Source organism: Gobius niger (assembly GCF_951799975.1).
Source record: "Gobius niger genome assembly, chromosome: 15".
NCBI lineage: Eukaryota > Metazoa > Chordata > Actinopteri > Gobiiformes > Gobiidae > Gobius > Gobius niger.
Genome location: NC_136866.1, coordinates 16,741,619 through 16,765,243, shown reverse-complemented (window position 1 = coordinate 16,765,243; position 23,625 = coordinate 16,741,619). Strand labels below are relative to the sequence as shown.

The 23,625-nt window shown below is 43.1% G+C and overlaps 2 protein-coding genes across 6 annotated transcripts in view; both read right to left on the bottom strand.

The window, feature by feature from the left end:
• Positions 1-756: 756 nt before the first annotated feature.
• Positions 757-5,182, bottom strand: LOC306975170 (syndecan-2-B-like; the record flags this gene model as incomplete). Its single annotated transcript, XM_079572589.1, has 5 exons — positions 5,077-5,182; positions 3,640-3,730; positions 2,924-3,012; positions 1,567-1,651; positions 757-914 (listed from the first exon to the last, which is right to left on the bottom strand). The coding sequence occupies exons 1-5, from the start codon at positions 5,149-5,151 to the stop codon at positions 757-759; spliced, it is 498 nt and encodes a 165-aa protein (XP_079428715.1). The 5' UTR covers positions 5,152-5,182.
• Positions 5,183-5,991: 809 nt separating this feature from the next.
• pum2 (pumilio RNA-binding family member 2) overlaps positions 5,992-23,625 on the bottom strand; it is a 29,704-nt gene continuing 12,070 nt past the window's right edge. For 2 of the 5 annotated variants that reach the window (XM_079571765.1, XM_079571764.1), the window contains exons 7-23: positions 23,136-23,427; positions 22,778-22,865; positions 22,596-22,703; positions 22,344-22,489; positions 21,532-21,652; positions 19,904-20,047; positions 19,235-19,525; positions 17,381-17,608; positions 16,788-17,055; positions 16,473-16,602; positions 15,128-15,262; positions 14,906-15,043; positions 14,221-14,346; positions 13,223-13,294; positions 10,120-10,241; positions 9,075-9,267; positions 5,992-7,904 (exon numbers count right to left, since the gene is read on the bottom strand). In XM_079571765.1, coding sequence (XP_079427891.1) covers positions 7,773-7,904; positions 9,075-9,267; positions 10,120-10,241; positions 13,223-13,294; positions 14,221-14,346; positions 14,906-15,043; positions 15,128-15,262; positions 16,473-16,602; positions 16,788-17,055; positions 17,381-17,608; positions 19,235-19,525; positions 19,904-20,047; positions 21,532-21,652; positions 22,344-22,489; positions 22,596-22,703; positions 22,778-22,865; positions 23,136-23,427 — 2,734 coding nt within the window. In that variant the 3' untranslated portion in view covers positions 5,992-7,772. The remainder of the gene's footprint in view (positions 7,905-9,074; positions 9,268-10,119; positions 10,242-13,222; positions 13,295-14,220; positions 14,347-14,905; positions 15,044-15,127; positions 15,263-16,472; positions 16,603-16,787; positions 17,056-17,380; positions 17,609-19,234; positions 19,526-19,903; positions 20,048-21,531; positions 21,653-22,343; positions 22,490-22,595; positions 22,704-22,777; positions 22,866-23,135; positions 23,428-23,625) is intronic. The other 3 variants (XM_079571761.1, XM_079571762.1, XM_079571763.1) reach the window with 3 other exon arrangements.

Genomic DNA, 23,625 nt, shown 5'->3' with positions numbered 1-23,625 from the left:
GTAATGAGTCTATATCATATATTTGTTTCATATTTTAAGTTGTATTACAGAAATAAATTAACTTTACGATATTCTAATTTTTCGAGTTCCAACTGTATGTTTTCACCCTGTCTCCAATAAAAGCCTATGAGCCAAAAGTCATAAAAATGAATCCACATTTTTTATTAGTGTTTTTCACTCAGGCTTAATATTTGGCGGAAAGTAAATCAATGTGACATAAAAAGCGGAAACAGTCCTTATACAAGTGTTGACCACATTCTGTTTCTATAACTCTGCCATGTTTCAGATCTTAAACACATTTCACCTGCATCACTTTATTTTTATGCAATAAAGCACTGTACAATCAAACTAAAAAAGCCAAATAAAACACTGCCATTATTCCATATGGTACATGAGACACAAATCATACTACTTTCAGATACTTTGAGCACAGTCATTCATTAGAATGCATGTCCCATATTATTATGGCCACCTATTTCTACAAAAATAAAGTCTGTACACATGATACAAGGATAAAACATAATGCATTTCAATCAAAAGACACATTTCTTTACAAAGGATACATCATTCTCTCATCATTAGTGTTGGGGTATGGGGACACCTGGTGGTACATGAGCGTTTTGCAGCTAAGACAGTTTCTATTGGTTTATAAGAGTTCTTGAGCAGAGCGGAGAATTCAAAGCCGGCCGCCAGAGCAGGACATTACCACCGATGGATTATCTGTGATTATGATGAGCGTGTGTGTGTGATCCTGGGTCATACGAGCACCACGTCCCGCCCCTGCCCTGTGTAGCACTGGTCCTGTCTGTGGCCCTGTGTGTATCCAGCTGTGTCCTTCTTCTGCCATCTGTAGATGAGGAGTCCACCCAGCAGCACGGCTAACACCAATCCACCCACTCCTCCAGCGATCACTCCTGAACACACACACCAGCCCACATTCAGGAGATTAGAATATGGAAATCATATCTGTGGCGTTTACAACACATCACACTGAGGGAACTGTGGGACAGGTGAACTAAGTCCAAAGGCTGAATGCTCAGGGCCCAGTGTTTCAAACAGAAGCCCTCAGGATTAGAGCTGGGGACCGTTAAACGATACCACTCTGGTATCAAAAAAAAGTTTGGGTACTACTGGTATCGAATATATATGTATCAAAAACAGGAACCGAAGAACAATATATAGATCCAACTTTTGATGCTGCTGGTCCAGGGAAAGCATTAAATGAAGTCATTGGTTGTTTCAGCTCAAATAGATAAATAAATAATACATAATTATCTTCCCCAAATTATTCCCAATTTTCTCCACTTTTCTTCACATTGGAGATGAACCCAATATTGTAAATGTGCAGATCTTCCAAACTTTATTGTTCTGTTTTCTGGTTCTAGACAACAACCAGTCTGCAAACACAACAGAGTCCAAATGGTGATAAAAGCTCCTCCTGACTAATCTTTGTAATCTCTCTCTCTCTCTCTTCATTTTGATTTGACACTCATTAAAGCTCCAGTGTCCCTCAGTGTGGCATCTGCTCTTATCGTCAGTGAGAACATGAATAAAGATAGCACGGACCTGCCAGGACTTCTTTGCTCTCTATGAAGCTCCTGGATTCCTGTACGATGGCGGGTTCTCGGTCCCATGGGTCGACCTCACGCTCCTGTGAACACAAAGCAGAAAGACCTCCTTCAAAAACCAGTGTCTGATCAGGGTCGCACCAAAAATCACCAAATGATCGTGGATGCAATGTCCAAACACACTCCTCGACCGTCTTCCAGGTTTGTGCTCCGATAGTCAGGCCAAAGTACGGTCATTTCCTTTTTCTCATGGAATTTGGGCCAAACTCGCGTCCTGTCAAGAATTGGACGAATGTGGTAAAGTAAAGAGGTGGTTCCCAACCTTTTTTGTGCCTCGTGCCCCGTGAGGCAGTAAAGTGAGCAAATACACATAGATTATTCAGCATTTAGTAGTGTTATGTTCAAACTGTAGATAAAACAATCTCAAAGTCAAACCTTTTACTGAAAAACATACTTTTCTTTGAAAGTGATATTGAAATTCTACTCAGTTTCACCTTCTTTTATTAATCAGAGGTCATTCCAAGTGCCCCCTGCCAAATGTTCAAGCACCTCCTGGGGTCTCTGTACCAGTGTTGGGAAACACTGAAGTGTAGCCTAGATAAATATAAATAAAATCGCTTCCATTCTCGTTTGCAGTGGGTTATATATTATAAATTGAGTCCATGCAAAATAGCCATGTGGATTGCAGTTTTGTTTATAAGGGAAAACAAAATTCAAATTGTGTTTGTATAGTGCCTTACAACAGCCAGAAGGTGCCCAGGGTGCTTTCCAGTATCAGAACAAGAATCACAAATCACTGTATCGAAAGCTTGTCTGAATAGATGTGTCTTCAACTGTGATTGAAAAACACTGAACTCAGTGAAGCTTCGAAGGCGTACCGGAGGTGTGTTCACAACTAAAGCAAAGCTGCTTTCATTGAGGCCATACATATAGTTTGTTTTCCTGTTTAACCTGCGCCTCTACACGTCGTGCTGTGCTCCCTCCAGCCTGTCACTGCCCTCTCCATCGGTGCAGGGTTTCTATCCATTTTGAGCGCGAGCGTGAGAGAAAACTGTGTAAACTGTGCTGTAATGCTCTCACCCTGAAATACAACTCACCACTATTCATCACCAAAGAACACGCTCTGGTGCGACCTCCACGAACTGAGGGGGAGTCGTGACATTCAGAACTAAAACATCCTCCTCACGAATGTCACAAACCAAAATAATTAGGACGCATTAAGTCGTATTACGAATGTCACGAATGACAGGAAAATGCCATTGCTAACGCAGCGAGCCTCTGTGTAAACCCCGCATTAGAGTCCATGCCTCACAGCCGTATAGTGCCACAGGCCACACCAGTGTCCAGTTACTCACCTTAAAGACATTTGTTGATTTGCAGTCATTAGTTAAAACGGTGCCGTCTTTACTGCTGCCCAAACGAGTCGACTTCTCATCCAATATCACTGCAACGGAAAAGAAGATTAGAATTCCAGAGAGAGGCCGGACTCGGACATGATCATTGCATGGCGGTTCAGGGGTAAACGCTCTGGGGTAAAGACCAATGCAATCTAGCAATGAAGAAGAGTCCCAAGAGTATTGGGGGGCGCTACAGGACAACTAAAATCCAACCATCAACTGCTGCTACCAACTAACATCAGGCCTGTGCAATCAAATGTGCAACTAAAGTCAAAGTCTGCAATTGTTTATGCCATTTATGTCCTCTGCAAAGAATAAAAAGTCTGTCGGAAAATGACCACTGGTAATTAATGAAGGGCCCAGACCTTGTGCAGAGACTCTGGGGCCCGGGACCCCACTTTGGGAACCACAGACTACAACCTGTTCTGATCTCGGTTTGTCCTCCATGAGCAGTTATTGTAAAAACACTGTGCATCTAATAATAAAGCATTTGTGTTCATTTCCTGAACTCACAGGTTAGTTTTGAAGCATTTCTGTGACGGTGACCTTGACCACTAACAATTTCCTTTAGTGGCTTCCTCTTTCATGGTTTGTAGTAAAATATCAGGTATAAAATACTATACACTATACTATACTTATAAAGATGTGTTTTCAGCAGGTGGTGACTGTCCTACCTTCAGGTGGCCCTCCTCCGGACCCCGAGCTTTCCATGTCCAGGTCCACGTCATCTCCAGACGCTTCCAGATCTTCAGGAGGCAAAGATCGCTGGCCAGAAATGAAAAAAACAAACACTGTCATTTCAGAAATATTCAGGCACTATTCACTCAATCTCTCATACTCAACTCTATTTAAAAGCTTTTTTTTCCCAGCAGGAAAATATGTACAAGGCTTTTACTCCAAAAAGCAAAATCATAAATCACCAAGGTCTTCAGATGATTTACTTCAGCCCTAACCCATGAAAGAAAGTGGAAACCACCACAGCAGCAGGACACGCTCAAATCCTGACAGTCAGCTGAGCACAACATTTGCCAAAAGATTCCTAAAATATGTTCATTTTATTTCCTCCAGGCAGATCTGAGTGAAACCAAACAATGATCCGGTAAACCCCAGCAGAGGAAGTGAGAAGTCCGGTCCACAGCAGCACAAATATCATCAACATGTACAATCAGAGCCAACTGTACTGAGCTGTTGCGGTAATAACACTGTAATAAACGTGAGAGCAGCGGGGTGGTCTCAAATCAGAGACATTTAGCTAAGATAGTACTTTAAAGAGTCGTCTGACGTCTGAATTTCATTATTCTATAGTCACAGGGTTACGTCATTATAATGCCCAAATACAACATATCTATGTATTTACTGCTTGAAAAAGATTTGCAAATCTTACATTACGAAACAGGAAAGAAGGAAAATAAACAAAAAACTGCAATCCAATCTGACAGAAAGCAAAAACATGTGGTGCACGAGCAATGTCATTATTTTCGGAATAAAAATAAATAAAGTATGTCACCTTATTGTATAGGCTACAAATGATCTTATAAGAACTTGTTTTTATAATTCCAATTATGACGTAATAAAAAGAAACGTGCTGTTTGGGGTTTTCCCTGTTGGATTAACACTTACTCACACCTATTTCAATGACGAGCTACTTGTTTTTCCTGCTTGTGTAAAATGATTTGATGATGATGACATATCTCGGACTTGAGCGAATATTGTGGCTATTCTAATTTTATAGTATATGTATATTCAAGCCTATTCGATACAAAATAATATTAAGATAGTAAAATTTTGATAAGGAAACGATTAGCCCAGTGCCCGTTTCTCAAACAAATAAAAATGATAATGTTTTTATTTTATTTTATTTTATTGATCATTTTTGGCCACTTACTACCAATCAATTAATCAATATCAAAATATTGTTGCTTTGACCAAACAGAACAGTTCGTGTCTCATTTCAATCAGAGATTCTCAAGTAGGTTACCTGCGCCAAGGCGGAAGTAACGTACGTAGAAAGACGCAACTTTAAATCGACAATAACACGGTTTTTTCCGTTCGAAAAGATGAATATGACGCTGAAGGCCTTACCCATGGTTCTGTAATGATAACGGACTTACCGCGCCTGAAGCTGGACATAAAATGAAGGGAATAAGGAGTAAAAGTGTCTTTGGAAGAGTCCTCACAGTCCTCATCGTGGCGGACTTTGGCTCGCGCTGTTGTTGTCCTCGTGCGCAGGTGTGCTGGTCCCCGCGCGCAGGTGTCTCAGACCCCGCCCCTCAGAGGGGAGGTGTCTCAGAGAAAAACGAAAAAAGGGTAGCACTCATTTTTAGATGGAAAATTAGCCATTTCCATTTTGTGCGTTCTTTTTAAAAATTGGCTATAAAATGGTTATATCATACTTAAAGGAACAGGCCACCGTTTTTACACACTGAAATATGTTTTTACCTGAGCTTTGACAAGTTGATACGTACCTGTCTGGTCTTTTTGCGTGCCGTCAGTCACGCAAAAAGACCAAAGATGTTGTTAGCATTTGGCCTCTCCCAAAAGTAGTTTGTCTCATGCCCCTTATTCTTAAGAATTTAGTTTTTGTGTATTTTCTGACGTTTTCTGTGAATTTTCATTGTAAATATCAGGATTTCCTCAGGACTTTAAGTTTTGCTTAACGCATTTTATGGCGTCATTGAAAATAACCTTTTTTCTCACAATACTCATTAACTTTACTTTTACTTGAGTTGGGAGCACTACCTTTTACTTGTACCTGAATAAAATGATTTCAAAGTAACGTTGCTCTTGATTAAATATTGAGAGAATGATCGCCCAGCGTCGGGTTCACATTTTTCATGCTCACTGCTGTAATTTCTTTTTTCACCACTAGATGTCGCTGTATCACGAACACTGATACACTTCTTTTACTGTGTCACACTCAAGACACACCTAGAGGAATCATCTGCCCGTCACGATAACCCTGTAAAAACACACTTCTATTCCCAAGTGGATTAAATATTGCACCTCATAATAAGGAGGAGTCATGCTCAAATGTTAGAGAACAGTTTAATTGTACATAGTCACAATTCTGTTTGGAAAAAAATGATCTGTTTCTTCATCTAACATCTGTAAAATGTACATAAGGCCACCTGAAAATGTACACGACTGACGGTGTGACAAACTCATATCTTCATATTTATAAATGCACAATATTTTACAATGCTTTTGCTTTTACAAGGTTTCGGCGACTGCTTTCAAAAAGAACAGCGCGTGAATTTATCTGTACAAAAATATTATATCATCATCGTTTCTTATGAAGAGCAGAGCATCAAATTCAAAGAGAAAAAAATTTACCGTCACACTTGGGAAAAGACTATCAACAGGAGATGGTACAAAGAGAGGCCGGCCTTTCAAAAAAAAAAATCATAAAAAAAAAAAAAAATCCATGCCAAATCCATAAATTCTTTTGAAATAAAAACTGTTTACATTATATTCAAAGCAAGGGCGGGGGGTCAAAGGAGTGGTGAATATACACACATCGAAATGCACAAATTTAGCCATTTTCTCCCCCCCCACCCAAAAAGTGTAATAAAAGACCATTTACAGCAACATCGTTTACAAATGTACAACTGTACAAAAAAAACAGAGTCAAAGCGTCACTACAAAGTCTCATATATAAGCAAGGCCTGTCAAAACACCACGACTAGAGTTCAACTATTATAATTACACTTAATACCTGCACATATACTACATGTATTCTACACTTATTTAGAAGGAAGAAAAAAAACAAAAACAAAGCCATTGATTTTCAAAAAAAGAGCGAGCGTGCAATGGTCCCCACCTGCCTCCACCTCAGCACTTCCTCACACCATTTTGACAAAGTTAAAAATGCGCTTAACTTCCCGTTTCCGTAAAATTTTTTAAAAAAAGTCTCCCAGTCCAGGCGGTGGGGTGGTCCATCTTCGTCCCCCCCCCTCCCCAAAAAGTGACAATTACTGGTTACATAAAGAAGCTATACAACACTAAAGCTACAACACATCAGTATCATCTTAGTAAACTTGTTTTGTTTTTTTTGTTTTTTTTGCTAAAAGGGGCCAGTGCATCCCGTGCCCAGAAAACTACAAGATTGGACAAAACATGATAAAAACGAAGGAACTCGGAATCATTCCTACAAGTTATTATTGTTATTTTTTTTTAAAACCCTTGTCACAGCATGCACGTAAACTTGCATAATCTCCCCTCCCCCCAAAAATGGTCGTTTCCCCCACAAACTGTACAACAAACCTTTCGCAGCGCTGATGCTAGCTTCACCGGCAAGTTTTCAGAATTTTTTTTTTTTTAGTAGCAAATGTAGTTCAAATAAAAGCTAGCTGCTCCGAAAGGGTAAAGATAGGTAATGCGAGACACGGCTAGGCGTTAGCGCTCGTGTTAATTAAAGCACCATTGTTAAAAGTCCAGCTATTAAAATGTTTTGTTTGTTTCTTTTTATACATAGTGCTAATTGTTCAGCTGCTTTGGCATGGCCTTGCTTTCATCATGCACAAATTCACATATAAATATAGCGATTTTGAACACCCGCTTCGATAGAAAACATGGAATTGTTCAAAGTCACTTGCTGGTGTGTTAAAATGTAAAGAATTTCACCAGATATTTTACCAACTTTCTACAGAGAATTTACATTTCGGTCATAAAAAAAAAGAAAAAAAGAAAAGAAAAACACAAATGTACAATAATATTATGCAAAACCAGTCAGTTTGATGAGTTACAGTGTGCTTTAGCCAGAGCGGAGGGAGGGCAGGTCACAGCGTGGAGAGGCCAGAAGGTGGTTTCACATCAGGCCGTTAGCGGGGCCCCCGATGGGCCCCAGCTCAGAGCCACTCTTCATGTAGTACTTCTCCAGCTTGGCCAGGATGTGCTTCCCGTACGTGTACTTGCGCAGAGTGGCGATGTGGGGTCGGATCTAAGGGCGAAGGACAGAGAGCGGGGGGTTAGCAGCGGGAAACTCTCATCATGTGGCTCCCAAATGGCTCTTGAGTTCTTTTTACAATACAGTTTAAATTTCAGACAGATATTACTTCATGGCTTTGTTAATTGAGCCTTTTGACGGCTCCCTGCTCAAAACAATAACTATCATCAAGAAAGAAACGAAAAAGAACAATTGGATATATTTCTATAACAATAAATGTTTAACTAGAGGCTATTTGAGAAAAAAAAGGACATCAAATTAAAAGGCACACTGCGCATCATTTTGCATTCTACGGTTGCCAACACAAAACAACCTGCAATTGTGTTGTGCGCTTGTACAATGACAAATAAAGCACTTACTTTTAAAACTTAAAAAGATTAGATATATTGGCTGCCAGACAATTTCTGAACAATCCACCCCTTGCTGCCAGGCGTTTTAGATGATTTTCAAGACCCACAGAATATTGTGTACTATGACTATGAAAGATTAGACAGTCTACTTTCATCATAAGTTTGTTTCTTGCTTGTTTCTATCTTCCGTAATCACCAGTTGAATGCACGTGAGCGCCAGTTTCTGACCAAAAAGCTGATAAAGCGAGCTTTTTGTAAAAAGTAACGCGTCAAGCAGAACAGTAAGTTTGAAGCTAATATTTTTTGCTTTAGTGACACCTTTTTCGTGTGTGCTGTGATGAAAGATGCCACGAGCCGCCTAGAGGTGCTCCTAGCCCTGACCTTTTTTTAGGTTGAACACCTGTCTGCTTCCTTGATCCTCCTCGTCCATCATGATCACCATCATCTCCTCCAACACTCTAACTTTGACAACCAGCGCTAACCAAAACCTGTTCAAGTGTAAGTTGCCTGTATTTTTCTTAATCGTACTCAGTAGCCAAGGTTGCTACTTTTTTTATCTCAGAAGAAGGAAGCAGAAGTAGCCACAGATTCTAATTCTGACCAGTGATTGGCATCCAAAGAGCACTGTTGCCACCTGTTGACTGAATAAAATAATGTCTACAACTAAGAACTTTACGTAGAAGGTGCATTAGGCTTTACTGCACCCGTTCCCACAGAAAAACATAATTGACGTATTTGGCAGTCAGTGTTACTAAACAAAAAGACATCTATAGACGTCAATGGCAGTCAATGAGTTAAATTAAGTCAGTTTTACCTTGTGCATGATGATTTTGCGCTGCGCCGGCTCAGCCATGTCGATCATCCTTTGTACCACGTAGTTGGCGTACTGGTCCTTCATCATGCTGTAGAGGGCGCTGTGGGGTCCGTCCTTCTGACAGCACACCTCATCAATGAGCAGAGCCCTCTCGGCCCGCGACGAGTGGATCACACACTTCTCCACCACATTACTGAGGCAGAGAGGCAGAGAACGGTCAGTTCACGGAGTGACCCATTACTAAATCAGGTTTTTAGCATTTCCCTCTCCAGCCAAAACCCTGGAGGACCAGAGAGGCGCTCAGGTGTGTGGCTCCTGAGAGCTGCAGGACAGCTCTTAATGGTCTTAGTCCCATTTATTTATCGGATTTGCTTTTAACCTCTTACTTTGCCTAAACTGAGCACATTTTCTCCACTTGGGTTTTACCAGCGTAACATCTCATTTGAAAGCTAAGACCATCAAAACTGATCCTAACTTTTTTGTAGCGTTGTCGCCGCATTTTTGTCACATTTTTAAGCGCTATTGTGGTGTTTTCGTTGCTATTTTTTTTTTTTTTTCATGAAGCTTTTGGATTTGGGTAAAGCCAAAATGGATAAAATGCTCAGTTCAGGTGGGGGGTTAAGAGGGTAACTTATGAGCCTCTGGGACCCTCAGGTCCTCGGGTAAGAGTCTTTTCACTGGCCCTCGAGTTGAAACTAAGGCTGCATCTGAAAAGCGGCGGGATAGCTCCCTTCTCCTCAACCTTTGAGTGTCAAGGAGAAAGGGTCATTCAGCCCATTCATATTCACTGGAACAGTCTGAGGGTCTAGAAACAAACCTAAAAAACTTATCTGGAGGACAGTGGGAGGTTGCTGAATTGTTAACGTTTTTTTGTGTGAAAAGTGCTATATAAAGTTGTAATTGATTGATTGATTGAACCTTACAACATTTTCACAACATTTAATAAATGCATTGGCTTCAAAAGGGAACAGCTCCAGTGTTAGATCTGAGGGATGTATGAGAATGGTCCGTAGTGTAAATAGCGTACACAGGCATCATTACTGACCTTGCGAATTTGTGCTGGCTCAGCAGCAGCACCTTCCCTCGGACCTCGGCCACGATCTTGCTCTTGTCCTCGGGCCGGCCGTGCTCCAACACGTGCTGGATCACGTAGTTCCCGTACTGGTCCTGCAGGGGGCAGCGTGGGACAGGTTCAATCACAGCTACACACTGAGGGCAGAGGTCATGCACTAGGCGTGAGCAGGCAGAGCATGCACGTACAGGAGGGAGGGAGGGGAGGTCTTTAACAAAACTCTAGAGAGGACATCGCCATAGCAACACACTGGAACCAACACCAAGCTCTGGCGGCCACATTGTGATTGTCCTTTTAAACCTAGTGCGACGTTAACCAATAGGAAACACCACTCCTTGCATAATTTCTGATTATGTCGATTTTAGGTTTTTTTTTATCAAACATTAACCAACTAATTTTCGATGATATTTTGCTACATTTAGCATAGAGTATTATTATTTTTATATTATATTATAGGACTGTATGTGGACATCATATATATGCATTTGAGAACATAACATTAAAGTGATGGTCTATAAGCTTGCAAAATGAGGAGAGCTGGAACAAGCTCCTCCCCCTTCTCCTGATTGGACCTGACAGGCTAGTTCACAGGAAAAGCTCGTCTCATTGGTCGACGCGGGAGGATACTAGACTAGTTGAGATCCGGGAAAATAACATATGTATTATTACTTAGTTTACATCAAAGATTTTACATTTTGTAAAATTTGTAAAACAATTAGACTTCCAGACACTTTAAGCAAAGTGTATCTATTCTTAAGTCACAGAAGGAAAGAAAATGGTAGACTGACAACGTTTAGTTTGTCTGACACCAGTGAGAAAATAGAGAGAATTTGACAAATATTTAGCTCGTAAACTTCACTAACTGGAGAATGAATGGTGCTGAGACGAAACAACAGTCCTTTAAAGATAATACGAAAGAGTAAATACGATACCTAGACTTACCAGTAATACAACATTTCATCAACGAAAACCCTGTTCCCATTTTCATATGACTCACTATGATTAGCCTCAGGGGCCAATCACGGTGGCTGCCACGTTTGCCACGTCCGACCTAGAGCTTTATCAAAGATCTTTGGTGTGGGCCGTACAGAGGTGTGGACAGAGGTGTGGACAGAGGTGTGGACAGAGGTGTGGACAGAGGTGTGCAGGGAGTGACACCCCGTTTGGATGGTTCCAGTGGCTTGAGCTCATCACTGCAGAAGGTCAGACAACAGTGAAGCTGCTGGTTTCACCACAATGACTGTACAAACCAGCAGCGCCTTTGCCCCTTCAACACCAGCTGACAGGAAACACACAGAGATGGACACACAATAACAGGACAATGTAGCCAGGATCGAGGTGATTGAGGGCCATTTGTCGGTCCACAGTTAGTCCAATCATTGAGGAATATCGAACTCCTCAGAGGAGCTTCAGGTCTGCATTGTCCGTTTTTTTGTGTCCATCTTAGAAGTAAAGTTATTGCTTCCAAAAACATCTCCATTCGATCCGTTGTACATCTTAATGAAGACGTCTTTGTTTGTGAGCAATAAAACAAAGTGACGGCAGACAGAGGAGGAGATGCCTTGTGGAAAGCTTCAAACGAATGTGAAAAATTGTAAAGTAAAGCAGCAGTGGAGTGAATCTGGAGAGCAAGCAGACAGGGAAAGAGGGTTTCTCGTCCAAAAGGGGGAGGGATGCTCGGCCTGTCACAGAGCCACATTTTCCATAGCGATAATCCTAATATCATAGAATATATTTGCTTTTTGGAAATAAACTTTACCGCTTAGATCAAAGCAGAGGTTTTACCGCTAGGGCTGGGGCACCGTTAAACGACACCAGTCTGGAAAAAAAGTTTGGGTTCTATGGGTATCAAAACAATTAAAGCAGTACTAAGTAACTATTCCCCCTAGAGGCCATGAGCGCAACTGCAGGTGTAGTAGCAAGTTACGATCTTTTAACTTATTAATTGTCTTGGAGAGTAAATACGAGGCTGACAGGAAAGGCTAAGGGAGAGAGGGTTACTGTGCATCCAATTATACAATGAAAATATTTTTTTTCACTCAAACTTGGCTGTAAATACTGTTTAAAGTGACGTTAGCCCGCAGTTAGCTTTGCCTGTTAGCATGTTAGCTTCTTCTTCGTGATTTCATTAGTGTGTATTGCTTTCTCCGCACCGGGGGCAGTCAAGTTGCAAACATGGTTTTCTGGCCAGAGACACCAGGGGGAGATGAAAGACCCTCCAATCATCCCATAAACACTTGTATTACCCCCACAGGGACTACGGAAAGGATTTATTATGGTAAACAAGTTACTTAGTACTGCTTTAAAGGATCGATACGGTTGGTCGAGGGACAGCATTAAAGAAATTCAAAAAAAAATAAAAAATAAAATTGCAGAACGTTTTTTTTCCCTATCTTTTGCCCCAATTTTTGCTCATTTGTTTCTTTAGTAATATTTCCCCCCATTTCCCCCCCAAAAGTTTTACACAATTTCTCCCATTTCCCCCCAAATTACTCTCCTTTTTTCACACATTTCTTGGAGAGGATTCTGATATTGTAAATGTGCAGATCTTCCAAAATATATTGTTCTGTTTTCTGGTTCTAGAAAACAGATATTTTAGTATAGGTATTGGGAAAATGTATCGTTCAGGTATCGGAAACCGAGTATGGTTAAAGTACTGGTATCAGAAAGAATGTACCGGTGCCCAGCCCTCTAATTGTAATCAAGTGTCTTCTATTTCCATCTTTAGCTTTTATATCGTTTTCATTTGCAGAAACTGTAGGTTGAGGTCAAGGCAAAGCTGTAAAACATATGCCCATATTGAACAGAGAGTAGGCAACGTCAGGCTTGGGGGCCAAAACCGGCCCTTCAATATAAAACCTCTGGTCCTCAAGATGATTTTGAGGAATATGCACAAATCAGAGATGAAATGCCTGTTAAAGTAATTCCTTTAAAGCGACCGTGCCTACCCCCCTGCCCTACAGCGTCAGTGTGACAGGCCGAGCAGCTGTGAGTAAATGAAACACTAGAGAAGAGCAGAGCAGTGCAGAGGGGAGAGGTCCGGCCGCCCGCCCCGCCACAGAGCACATGTGCTGACCTTGAACAGTGCGTCACGGGACACTGAATAATATGATTTGGGGGTCATCTCCAATGAAACGCCTTGATATTTCTGATGGGATAAGTGAAGGGGAGTGTGATGACAGCTACACAGCACATTTACAACAAACAATGGGTCTATGTACACAGGAGTAATGCTGTACAGTGGAGGACATGCAAATACAGGCAAACGGAAAGGACAAACATCTTTCTTGTGCCGGGTCATGTCATAGCAGGACCCGCTGTTTTTCAACTCCATACCAACACTCTGGGGCATTTTCTACAGATCAGGATTTCTATTGTTTGCTCAAATGGCGCTCACGAAGTCCTTTAATTGGAACATTTATTTCAAGATATAAAGATAGGAAATGACACTACAGATTTTATGTTTTTTAATGCCATTTTTAATGCCCAAATACTATGTTTTAATGTGTGGAGGATGGAGGTAGACCCACAGATTTAGGCGAATTTAGATGGAGAAGGTGGTTGTGATTCTTAAGTATTGTGTCTGGTGTCAATTATATCGCCAAACATATCGTTATCGTAATATTTCTTTTTCACCCTGCCCTACCCACATTTCATCAAACAGAAGAGAATTGGACTAAGGGGCAACTTTTGAGCAACTAATGTGGTCAATTTCACAATCATTTTGGTATTTTCAAAAAACTCAATTATGACATTGAGCAATGTCATAATTTGACAATAAATGTAGTTTTAATGCCAGCTTGAATTCAATGTAATGCTTTTTAATGCCACGGTGCCGGTATTTGCCAAGTCCTGGTCTAAACTTTTTAAAGTGATTAAAACAATCTGCAAACAAATATCCTCATTCTTACGTAAAGCTGGAGGATAAACAGAGGTTTTTTTAATGTTACTCTTTTCCACTATTTTGGTAAATACTAAAACCAAGTGGCAGCTTTAATACCACAGGCTGTTGGAAGTACATCTACAGTGAGCCCTGAGGGTGTTCCCTGCTCACACGGCCGGTGTGTGTCTGACCTGTCCCAGCTGCTCAGAGTGCTGGTGCAGCTCCTCCAGGATGGGCAGGGTCTGCTCCTGTGTGCAGTGCTCCAGGATCCGCTGGATCACTCTGCAGCCGTACGGGTGAGTGGACAGCACAAACACCTGTGACACAGGAGGGGCAACGCGTCAACTACCAAACAAGTTTAAACATTTAAGGAAAATCTCAGAGGTCTGGATGGAAACGCTGGGATAAACAGGCCCATACACAAGGCAACTCAATGTGCCTAAATGTGCTAAACCTCATTCTGAAAAATATCAGGTCCAAATGTTGATGTTTAAAAGTATCGATAAGAGACCATTAAAGTACTGGATCCATAAGGAGTATTGATAAATCCTTAACGATGCCCATCTCTACTGATGTACGTGTACGTACGTGTGTGTGTTGACTCAATAACCAGACTTAGTTTGGTATAACTTGGTTTACTGCCATCGATTACACACACAGGCGAATACCACTGCAGTACCACATTTGAACCGCTCAAACCCGAGTAATAACGCGGTACTTAGCAAACCTCGCGCACATGCGCTGTAGGAGAAACACAACTTAACAGTGTGTACGTGTGTGTGTGTGCGTGCGCGTGTGTGTATATGTACAGTATGTGTGTATGTAGTGTATGTACTGTATGTATGTATGTGTGTTTGTGTGAAGTCCCAAACCTACCTGTCCCTGGAAGGCATCGATGATGAACTGCAGAGCCTGAGGCTGCACACACTCGATGCACTTCTGCACCACATGGTTCCCGTTCTGGTCCTTCACACACTTGAGCACGTGTCCGTCTAACTCCCGCACGATGTCGCTCTGCAGGAGAAAGCCCAGGGTCAGCCACACCGTCTGCTCCTCCACTGGTCCTACAGTACATGAGGAGAAAAGAGCGCCACTTACAATTACCTGCTGCTCGGAGGAGATGGACTCCAGCGCCTTCTGGATGACTCTGCAGCCGTACATCTGCAGGGCCAGCGGCAGCACGTGGCCGCGGATACGAGTGGCCAGGGCGTGCTTCTGCTCCGAGCTGCCGAACTGAGGGACAGAGCGAGAGGTCAGTCAGAGAATGGACTTTAAAGACACATGGATGAGTCAGTGACCGTGTTCCGTATCACTGAGGCTTAGCTTTTAACTAGACGGAGTTCAGAACCTCCTGAACTGAGGGACATCGTAGACTGGTCATGTTTGTGGACATTAAGCATTTTGAGAGATTGTACTTACCCACCGGGAAAGTGGACGGTACTTTTTACAAGTCCAAAAATAAAAAAAAGTGGATCTTAATGGAACAGGCCACCATTTTTCAATACTGAGATATGTTCTTTCCTGAGCTTAGACGAGTTGACATGTACCTGTCTGGTCTTTGTGCGTGCCCTCAGTCACGCAAAATGACCAAAGATGTTGTTAGCATTTGGCCACTCCCAATGTATTCCTATAGCTCCAAACGGGGGTGAAGTTAGAAGTGACCAAGCTCTACCACGGGTACACACAAAGACCAGACAGGTACATATCAACTAGTCCTAGCTCAGGCAAGAACATATCTCAGTATGTAAAAATGGTGGCCTGTTCCTTTAAATTAAGCTGAATTAGGACGAAATATTTAAAATGTACTTTTTCATATGGGCATCAATGAACTCACATCAGGATGTTTTAGATATATTTCCCTCTCATTTTGTTTGTTGGAAGTAATTGATATCATTTTAATGAAGAAAAAATGGGCAGAAAATATATTTTATTTTAATGTTTAAGCTACTGACAGGAAGTGACATAGATGGAGGTAAATAGCAGTTTGACTATAATGGGATGTATCTGATTATAACCTGCTGAAGAGCCGACTACAGGCTCTTCTTAAACATCTGATCACAGAAATATCACATTTACTCTGGAGCTTCAGGTCTTTTCTGGCATTAATTATCAAATATTTTTTTTCTATACACAAGGAAGGCTTATTTTAAAAGATAAATAAGTCTTTTTCCCGGAGAAATTGAGATATATATTATTCTAATTAGGAGTATAACAGTTTTTGGCCTTTTATCTGTTTTTATTTCAGCAGGAGATTCAGATAAAGTTTTTTGACATGTGTATCTGGAACTCTTAACAGTTTGGACCCGGAGTAGCTTATTATTGTGTGTGATGTCACACTTAAGGCTCATTCATACTCCATTAAGCCGGGTGTACACACTGTGATTCTGGCCGTCTGAGACCATGTGACCAGTTCAATAAGTCCAGGGCTGAAAAGAAGCCGTACCTCAAAGAACTTCTGAATGACGTAGTTTCCAAAGACGTCGGTCATGAGCTGATAGGCCGCCTGCAGGATCTCCCCAAACACCATCTGTCTCTCCGCAGGAGTGGCTCGCTCCAGCTTCTGTTGGATAAACCTACACAGGAAAAAGCACACGACTGTTAGTGTCAGACCCAGGCAGAACACTTGGACCACCCAGGGCCCGGGGAACTCTCCGGAACTCGTGGGTTTCTGAGGCAGAGACTTGTGACGCTCGGCTAAAAACAGGATATGACGTCGGATCACTCTGATACGAAGCCTGTCCGGCAGAGGCGGACTAACCTGGAGCCGTGCTGGTCCTGGGAGAACTCCACCATGTGTCCGGGCAGGTCTCGGAGCTGCAGGTTGGGGAAGCGGTTGTTCCTGAAGTCCTCCAGCAGACGGCTGCGTCCGGACGGCATGACGTCTGAGCGGCTGTAGCGCGGTCTGGACGGGGGGAAGAGCTGGCTGCTGGAGCTGAACAGGCTGGACGTGGCTCCGGCGCTGCGGTACTTGGCCTCAGCTCCGGGGGCCGCAGAGATGTAGCGCCCACTGCCGTTCGTTAGACCGCCTGGCGGGGAGCGAGGGGGGAAAATGTGGAGGTCAAAAGTCACTAAATGCACAATGACCCTGAGTGCACGTATGACACTCGAACACCAACGAGGCATACAGGAGTACATCGCTTTACAAATTATTATTCTAAAAGCATATTTGGACAAAAAATATAATGCGACCAATTTTAATACAAGTATGAAAGAAAATTCAAGACCCATGCACTGAAAATGTAATGCTTTTAAGGCCTGATCAAAGGTAAAACTCTACTGATGTAAGACCCCTCCTATTTCTGTGCGATTGCATGTTCTACGTGTGGATGTACCTAAAGTCATGTGACTCACCGAGGTGAAGACTGGAGGACGAGCCGTGTGAGGAGGGCAGTGAGGGCGGAGGGGTGAGCGGGGAGTGTCCCGGGGTCAGGCCGATGGGGCTGGGGGAGGAGGAGTAGCCCAGGCTGTTGTAGAAGGGCTGTCCGATGGGCGTCAGGCTGCTGCCCCCGCGCTTGTACAGGTCTGAGGTGGCCAGCAGAGAGTCTCGCCTGGACACGCTGCTGCTGCTCGAGCTGGACACTGCAGAGGGAGTTACGACAGTGGGGTAAATAAAAGCATTACAACAGGTGTGAAAACCCCTCTGGACACAGGGCCTGGTGCCAAGAGGTCAACTCGGTCAGAAGTGTCGCCCGGGTATTTTTCAATATCGGCTAATATACTGCTGAAACAATATCTCCGTTAGGGCCCGACCAATCTGGATGTTTGGGTCCGATACCAATATGAAGGGGTTTAGCCGATAGCCGATATATAGATCGATGTTTAATTATTTTAGGCCGATAATTCTATTTGATGTAATGTTTTTTTTTATCTACTAATAGCCTATAGTTAAACATTTATTATTAAAGTAAAGGTTTCAGTCATAGAAATATATCTAAGAGGTCGACCGATGTGGGTTTTTCTGAGGCCGAGGTCAATCTGCTCCATATTTTTGACGTGTCAGTGTTTAACTGTGACAGCAGGGGGCCAAAACAAACAACGGTACGTCAACATAAAGTGCAACATAAAACATATAAAATAGGTGAACAAACATGTGATCGATTTTCAGATGTTTGAGAAGATGTTTCTCCGCCCCCTGAGGCCGAGGGAGGTTGTAGGAGGATCATTTTAAAGCTCGGACTCCGGAGATAACGGCCTTATATCAGCCCTCTGTTGGGCCCTATTCTCTTTAACTGAAAGTCAGAGCGATTTCCCATTTTTAGCATTGGAACGAGCTCAGTCAGAGCTTTAAAATGAGCCTCAGGGAGCAAAGAAACATCTGTCTCAAGTTTGTTAAACACAAGTTTCACTACACCTCAGTCAATATGGACATGCTGCACAGAACCAGGAGAATTCAAGTTAACAACCATAATTATATTTTTAATCGACTAGCAACAACTAATCAACTAATAGTAAAATAAAATGGTGTTTGTGTTTTAGTTTATGAAATAACTGAACATATTTGTAATGATCACATTACCTTATGTGAGTTGTTGCCTGTCATGTACTGAAGAATATTTAGTACAAAAGCTTAATGTTTTTTTATGTTAGTTTATTAATCATTTTATAAAAGATATAAATAATATATAATATATTATAACTGATGATCTGTAACGTCTCGTTTGCAAGAAAAATTAAGACTATCGATCTGACACTGGAGAAAAGAGGATCATTCACTTTCAATCAGAGAAAGACACTTTAAAGTCTCTTATCGGTTAATATCGGCCGATACTCAAACTCCCAGTATCGGTATCGGAAGCAAAAAACCTGGATCAGCACATCGTGCCGACTGAACATAAATGTCCTGAATAAAATCAGCCTCTATTAAAGCGCCCCCTGCTGTCACAGTTTAAAACCGACACATTTAACAATTTAGAAGCTTCATACACAGGACTGAGGAAAAATCAGTCAGATATATCGGCTGTGCATATCAGCATTGGCCAATCAAAATCCCCAAAACTCGGCATCAGGATCGGCTGAAAACCCATATGCTTGCCCTTTTGACCTGAGAGTTATCAGTTACTGTAGATAGTGGAGCGTCATTACAATACAAAGAGTCATTAAATCTACAGGTCACGGGGAAAGGTCTGAGAAGCTTTTGTTCCTTTCACACTGCTCTATTTGGTCAATAAACACATGTACGACGTAAATGTAATAAAGAGCACTGACCAGAGGAGCCGAAGCCCCCGAGCGCAGACCCCAGCCCCACGCCCAGGGAGCCGCCGGTGCTGCTGAAGCCTAGGGAGGAGCTATGAGGCGGGGCAGAGTTGTGGGAGAACAGGGAGCTGCTTTGGGAGGTGTTGGGCACCGAGCCGGAGCCGTAGAAGGACGAGGACAGGCCGCTGCTGGGAGGAGGGGGCTGCTGAGGGGGCTGTGGCTGGGGCTGAGGCAGAGAGCGGTACATGCCGTTGGCTGGAGGTCCCGACATGTTGTTCCCCGAGCCCGACGCAGACACTGCAGCTGGGGACGAAATGGCAGAGTGAAGATTATTTGGGGTTACACTCCCTCTGTGTTTGTTCAGGCTTATATACATATACAAAATAACTTACTGTATGACCAAAGCCTACCATAATAAACTATTGTGTTGAGGTCAAGCTCTAACCAGGGTGTTCGATGGTTAAGCGCAAAGATGTAACTTTGGCCCTTTCTGAAACCCTATGCACCGACACGTGAAAAGCTCTGTCTGGTATAGAGTACAGTACAGTAGTAACTGCAGAAAGGACAAGTCAACTCATTAAAGCAACAGTTTCCCAAAACACCGTCCTGATTCAAAGTTTATAATAAGTGAAGTCAGGTCCTGTGAGCTGCTTAAGCCCGAGGTCCTGGAGTGACACTCACCGGCCTGTGCTGCAGCCGCGGGGTTAATGAGCAGGGGCGTCTGCACCAATCGGACCGGACCTCCCAGACCGCCCCGGGCCCCAGGCCCCATCACCAGCGCCCCCGTCTGGTCATAGTACGCCGCAGGAGCCAGGACCTGGTAACCTGGAGGAGAAGAGGACGGAATTACTCAGAGGACCGATATTCAAAGACGATCCAGCTCTTGAAATATTTTTAAACTATTCTGGTGCCATGGGAACCACAAAGCCCTCATGACGAGAGGTTTACTGACTTTTAGAATCCAGAGCAGTCGCGAGCCGATTCGTTGGTTGATATTTTAAATATATACAGTAATTAAATGAATCACTTTTATTATAATCAGGGTTTACGTTTTGGTCGTTTGTGGCCACTTTGAAATGCTAATGATGATGATAATTCAAGAGCAAATAAAAATTAGATAGGCTACATAAAATACTGAACCATGAACAGTGTGACGCCTGCAGGGGCGTAGCACCAAATTCTGGGCCCTGGGTACAAACTATCTTGGTGGATGCGTGTCTCCAAATGAGCGCGGATAATAAGCATACTTCATTCGGCGAAAACGGCGTGCGCGACCTGTGGCTTTTGTCACTGTATTGGCCTGATGGCTCAATTATAATAAATATGAGGAAAGAGAAACTTTAGAGGTTAAAACGAGGCGAGAAGGAGCTCTGTCTCTGACTCTGCACCATCCTCTTCTCAGCGCAGGCAGAGGCAGGACTCACTTCATGTTTAACTGTCATTTATGAGTATAGGCTAGTGTTAAATAAAAGCACATAAGAGCGAGGCCAGACTAATATCTCTATTTCCCAGCTCTGTGTCATTACATTACAGAGTCCACCTCATCAAAGTCACTGCAGAGCTGCAGCGCACGGTGCTGAACACCGGTGTGTGGGCTGAACCATTTGGCACATTTTTAAAGGGGTGTCAGGGATATTATCCATCATTATTGTTTGTTCAAAATTCTGTGTAGCAACCGTTGTATTTCAGCCCGGTTGTTCAGTTCTTATAGTATCAATTATGAGGAAACTTAGAAAGTACAATACAGAACGCTTTCTGCAGCATTTTTGAGGGCCTCCACCCTACTCTGGGCCCTGGGTACTCAGTACCCTTTACCCCCCCAGTCCGACGCCCCTGGACGCCTGTGTCAGAGTTTGGAGCTTGGCTATATTGCGTCATGTGCAAGACCTATCATTTGTGGTAGATCAGCATGTCTGTTTTTTTTTTCCTCACACACTCGCTTTGACACGAGTGTGTGAGTAAAGTGTAGTGTGCCATAAATGTAAACTCTTTGTTACTGAAACTCTGAAACAATCATTAATGGCCGAAATTTTGCGACCCAGCCGACCAAAGAACCTGTAAATGAGATTAGATCATGATGAACTTGAATAATGTCACTCCAGGGCACGGCTGCACATTAGCGTGGCATAATAAAGGAAAGTAGTATCAAAATATATATTCATGACAGTTGATTTTCAATATCTGAAGCTTGCTCAGTACATTTCTACATACATGTCTCGAGCCCAGACCCTGCAGGTGGATCAGGGACTGTAGTTCCTGACACAGTGGACTGTGACTAAATTAAGTAGAATAGTGTTAGTAGCACTGACCAGACATGCCTGCGTAGGCCAGGGCCGGGTTGGCAGCAGCTGCAGCCGCTAAAGACTCCTGCTGGCTCTGCTGGCCCTGCCCCGGGGTGAGGGGGCGCTGGTTCCCTCCACTGCGCATCACCTGGAACACAAGGACGAGCCGGGAGAGTGAGCTTCAACTCATCACTAAAGTCTGGTCTTATCTTGCAAACGAGATGCTACGGATCAATCATTTTGTGAATGCTATACTGTGTGTAAATATTTGTATTTGTATATTTCTGTGTTGCTGCCTTTTGGCCCAGGACGCGCTTGCAAAAGAGATTTTCCTGGTTAAATAAAGGTTTGAATGAAAAATAAAAACAAATAAAAGTAATAAAATTTTTAAAAAAAGGATCACTGGACTTTTCCTAACTAGATATCCTCAGCTACACAACTCGTTTAGGTTACATTAAAATAAACAATAAAGTGATCTGATCATACATATCATTACCATGTCAGCTCAGTTATTCTTTAACAGCATTTTATTAAACTAATTTATACAAACACTTGGCCAATATTATTCTATTACATTAAATGACCCAATCATAGCTTCTGCCCCTGCCTTCATTAGTTGCAGCTCGCATTAGCATGCTGCCACTAGCTGCACTTGTTTGCGTGGCGATACAAACACATAAGCTTGTCACTGAGATTTAGCTGGTTTTGTTTTTTAAAACAACGAGAGCCGACAATACTGTATTATTATTATTATATGTATGTTATTCCAGTATGGGCTCCGATAACTGACACCAGTATGGGATGGGAACATTCTTGGAATAACATGAGCTCCTTGTTACCTGTGGCTGCCCTTGGCCTGGCCCCTGATTGGACGCCTGCTGGTTGGCTGAGTGATTGGCATTGGAGGCGGCCTGCTGCTGAAAGAGGTTTGCTGGATACACTCCCCAGGGGACTCCATAGTACTGAGGTGGGACCACTGTGGGGCCTGACACAAACAAGTCAACCATCAAACATCTTAGAATGACACACGGGCTCCATTTAGAGGAAGTCAGCGTCACCAAGGTACAGTAGGAAACATCATTGAATCTGACCTGCGAGTGTCGCTGCTGCAGCCAGTCCAGCTGCAGTGTAGGGGTCAGCTCCAGGGGGCCCCGTGTTGATGATGTACGGGTTTGGCACAAAGGCAGGAGCGAGGCCGGCTGAAATAGAAGCAGTGCGGGTTATTTCACTTCCATGTTTGTGGTTTAATCTGAGGAGCACAGAGGACACTGACCCAGGTGCTGCTGCTGAGCGGCCGCCAGGGCGTACTGCTGCTGCTGCGTCAGCTGCTGCACGGTGAGCTGGCTGGGCCTCTGGAACAACTGAAACGCAAGCACGAGAAGAAACACACATATACATCAAGAGGGTCATTTATTTAACTCCAAAAGAAGGAAAAGGGGTTCAACAGGTTAAATGGGTAGCTTATTTGGGAGATAAAAAAAATAAAATAACCCTAACTGGTATTTACATTAAATTATGGTCACTATATTATTGTCTATGGGCCTGTCAGTAGCGGTAACGACTATCGGAAGGTTTAGTAAAAAGTTAGGGAGGAAAACATGAGAGCTCTACATATGAACCCGCCCCTTCACCTGTTGCTGGGAGTTGTAGTCGAACAGTCCCACTGGTGTCCCTGAGGAGTCCACTTGGATGTGGTTCCCGGCGTAGTCGAACTGCAGGGACTCCACCCCCTGCTGCTGCTCCAGACCCATGCTCTGGGCCTCCTGGCTCTGGAAGTCCTCCGTGGGGGGCTTGTTCTGAACCGGGTTGGGCTGCTGCAGGGCGTGAGGGTGTGGCTGACCCATCATCTCCAGACCAGGCTGAGGAGGTCCCATCCTCTCCACGGCTTCAGTGGGAGAGGCCTGACGACTGCCCGGAGTGGGACTGCATCACAGAACACATTCACAACATCACATGTGACCACACCGGACTGATGTACAATAGGTCATTCTGAAACTGGTGAAATCTACATCCAATCACAGACGTAAATCTGTGGCGGGTCGCTCAATGTGGAGACGAAACTTTAGCATTTCTCTCATTATTTAAGGCGAGACACTGCAGGTGAGAAGGAAAAAAAATACA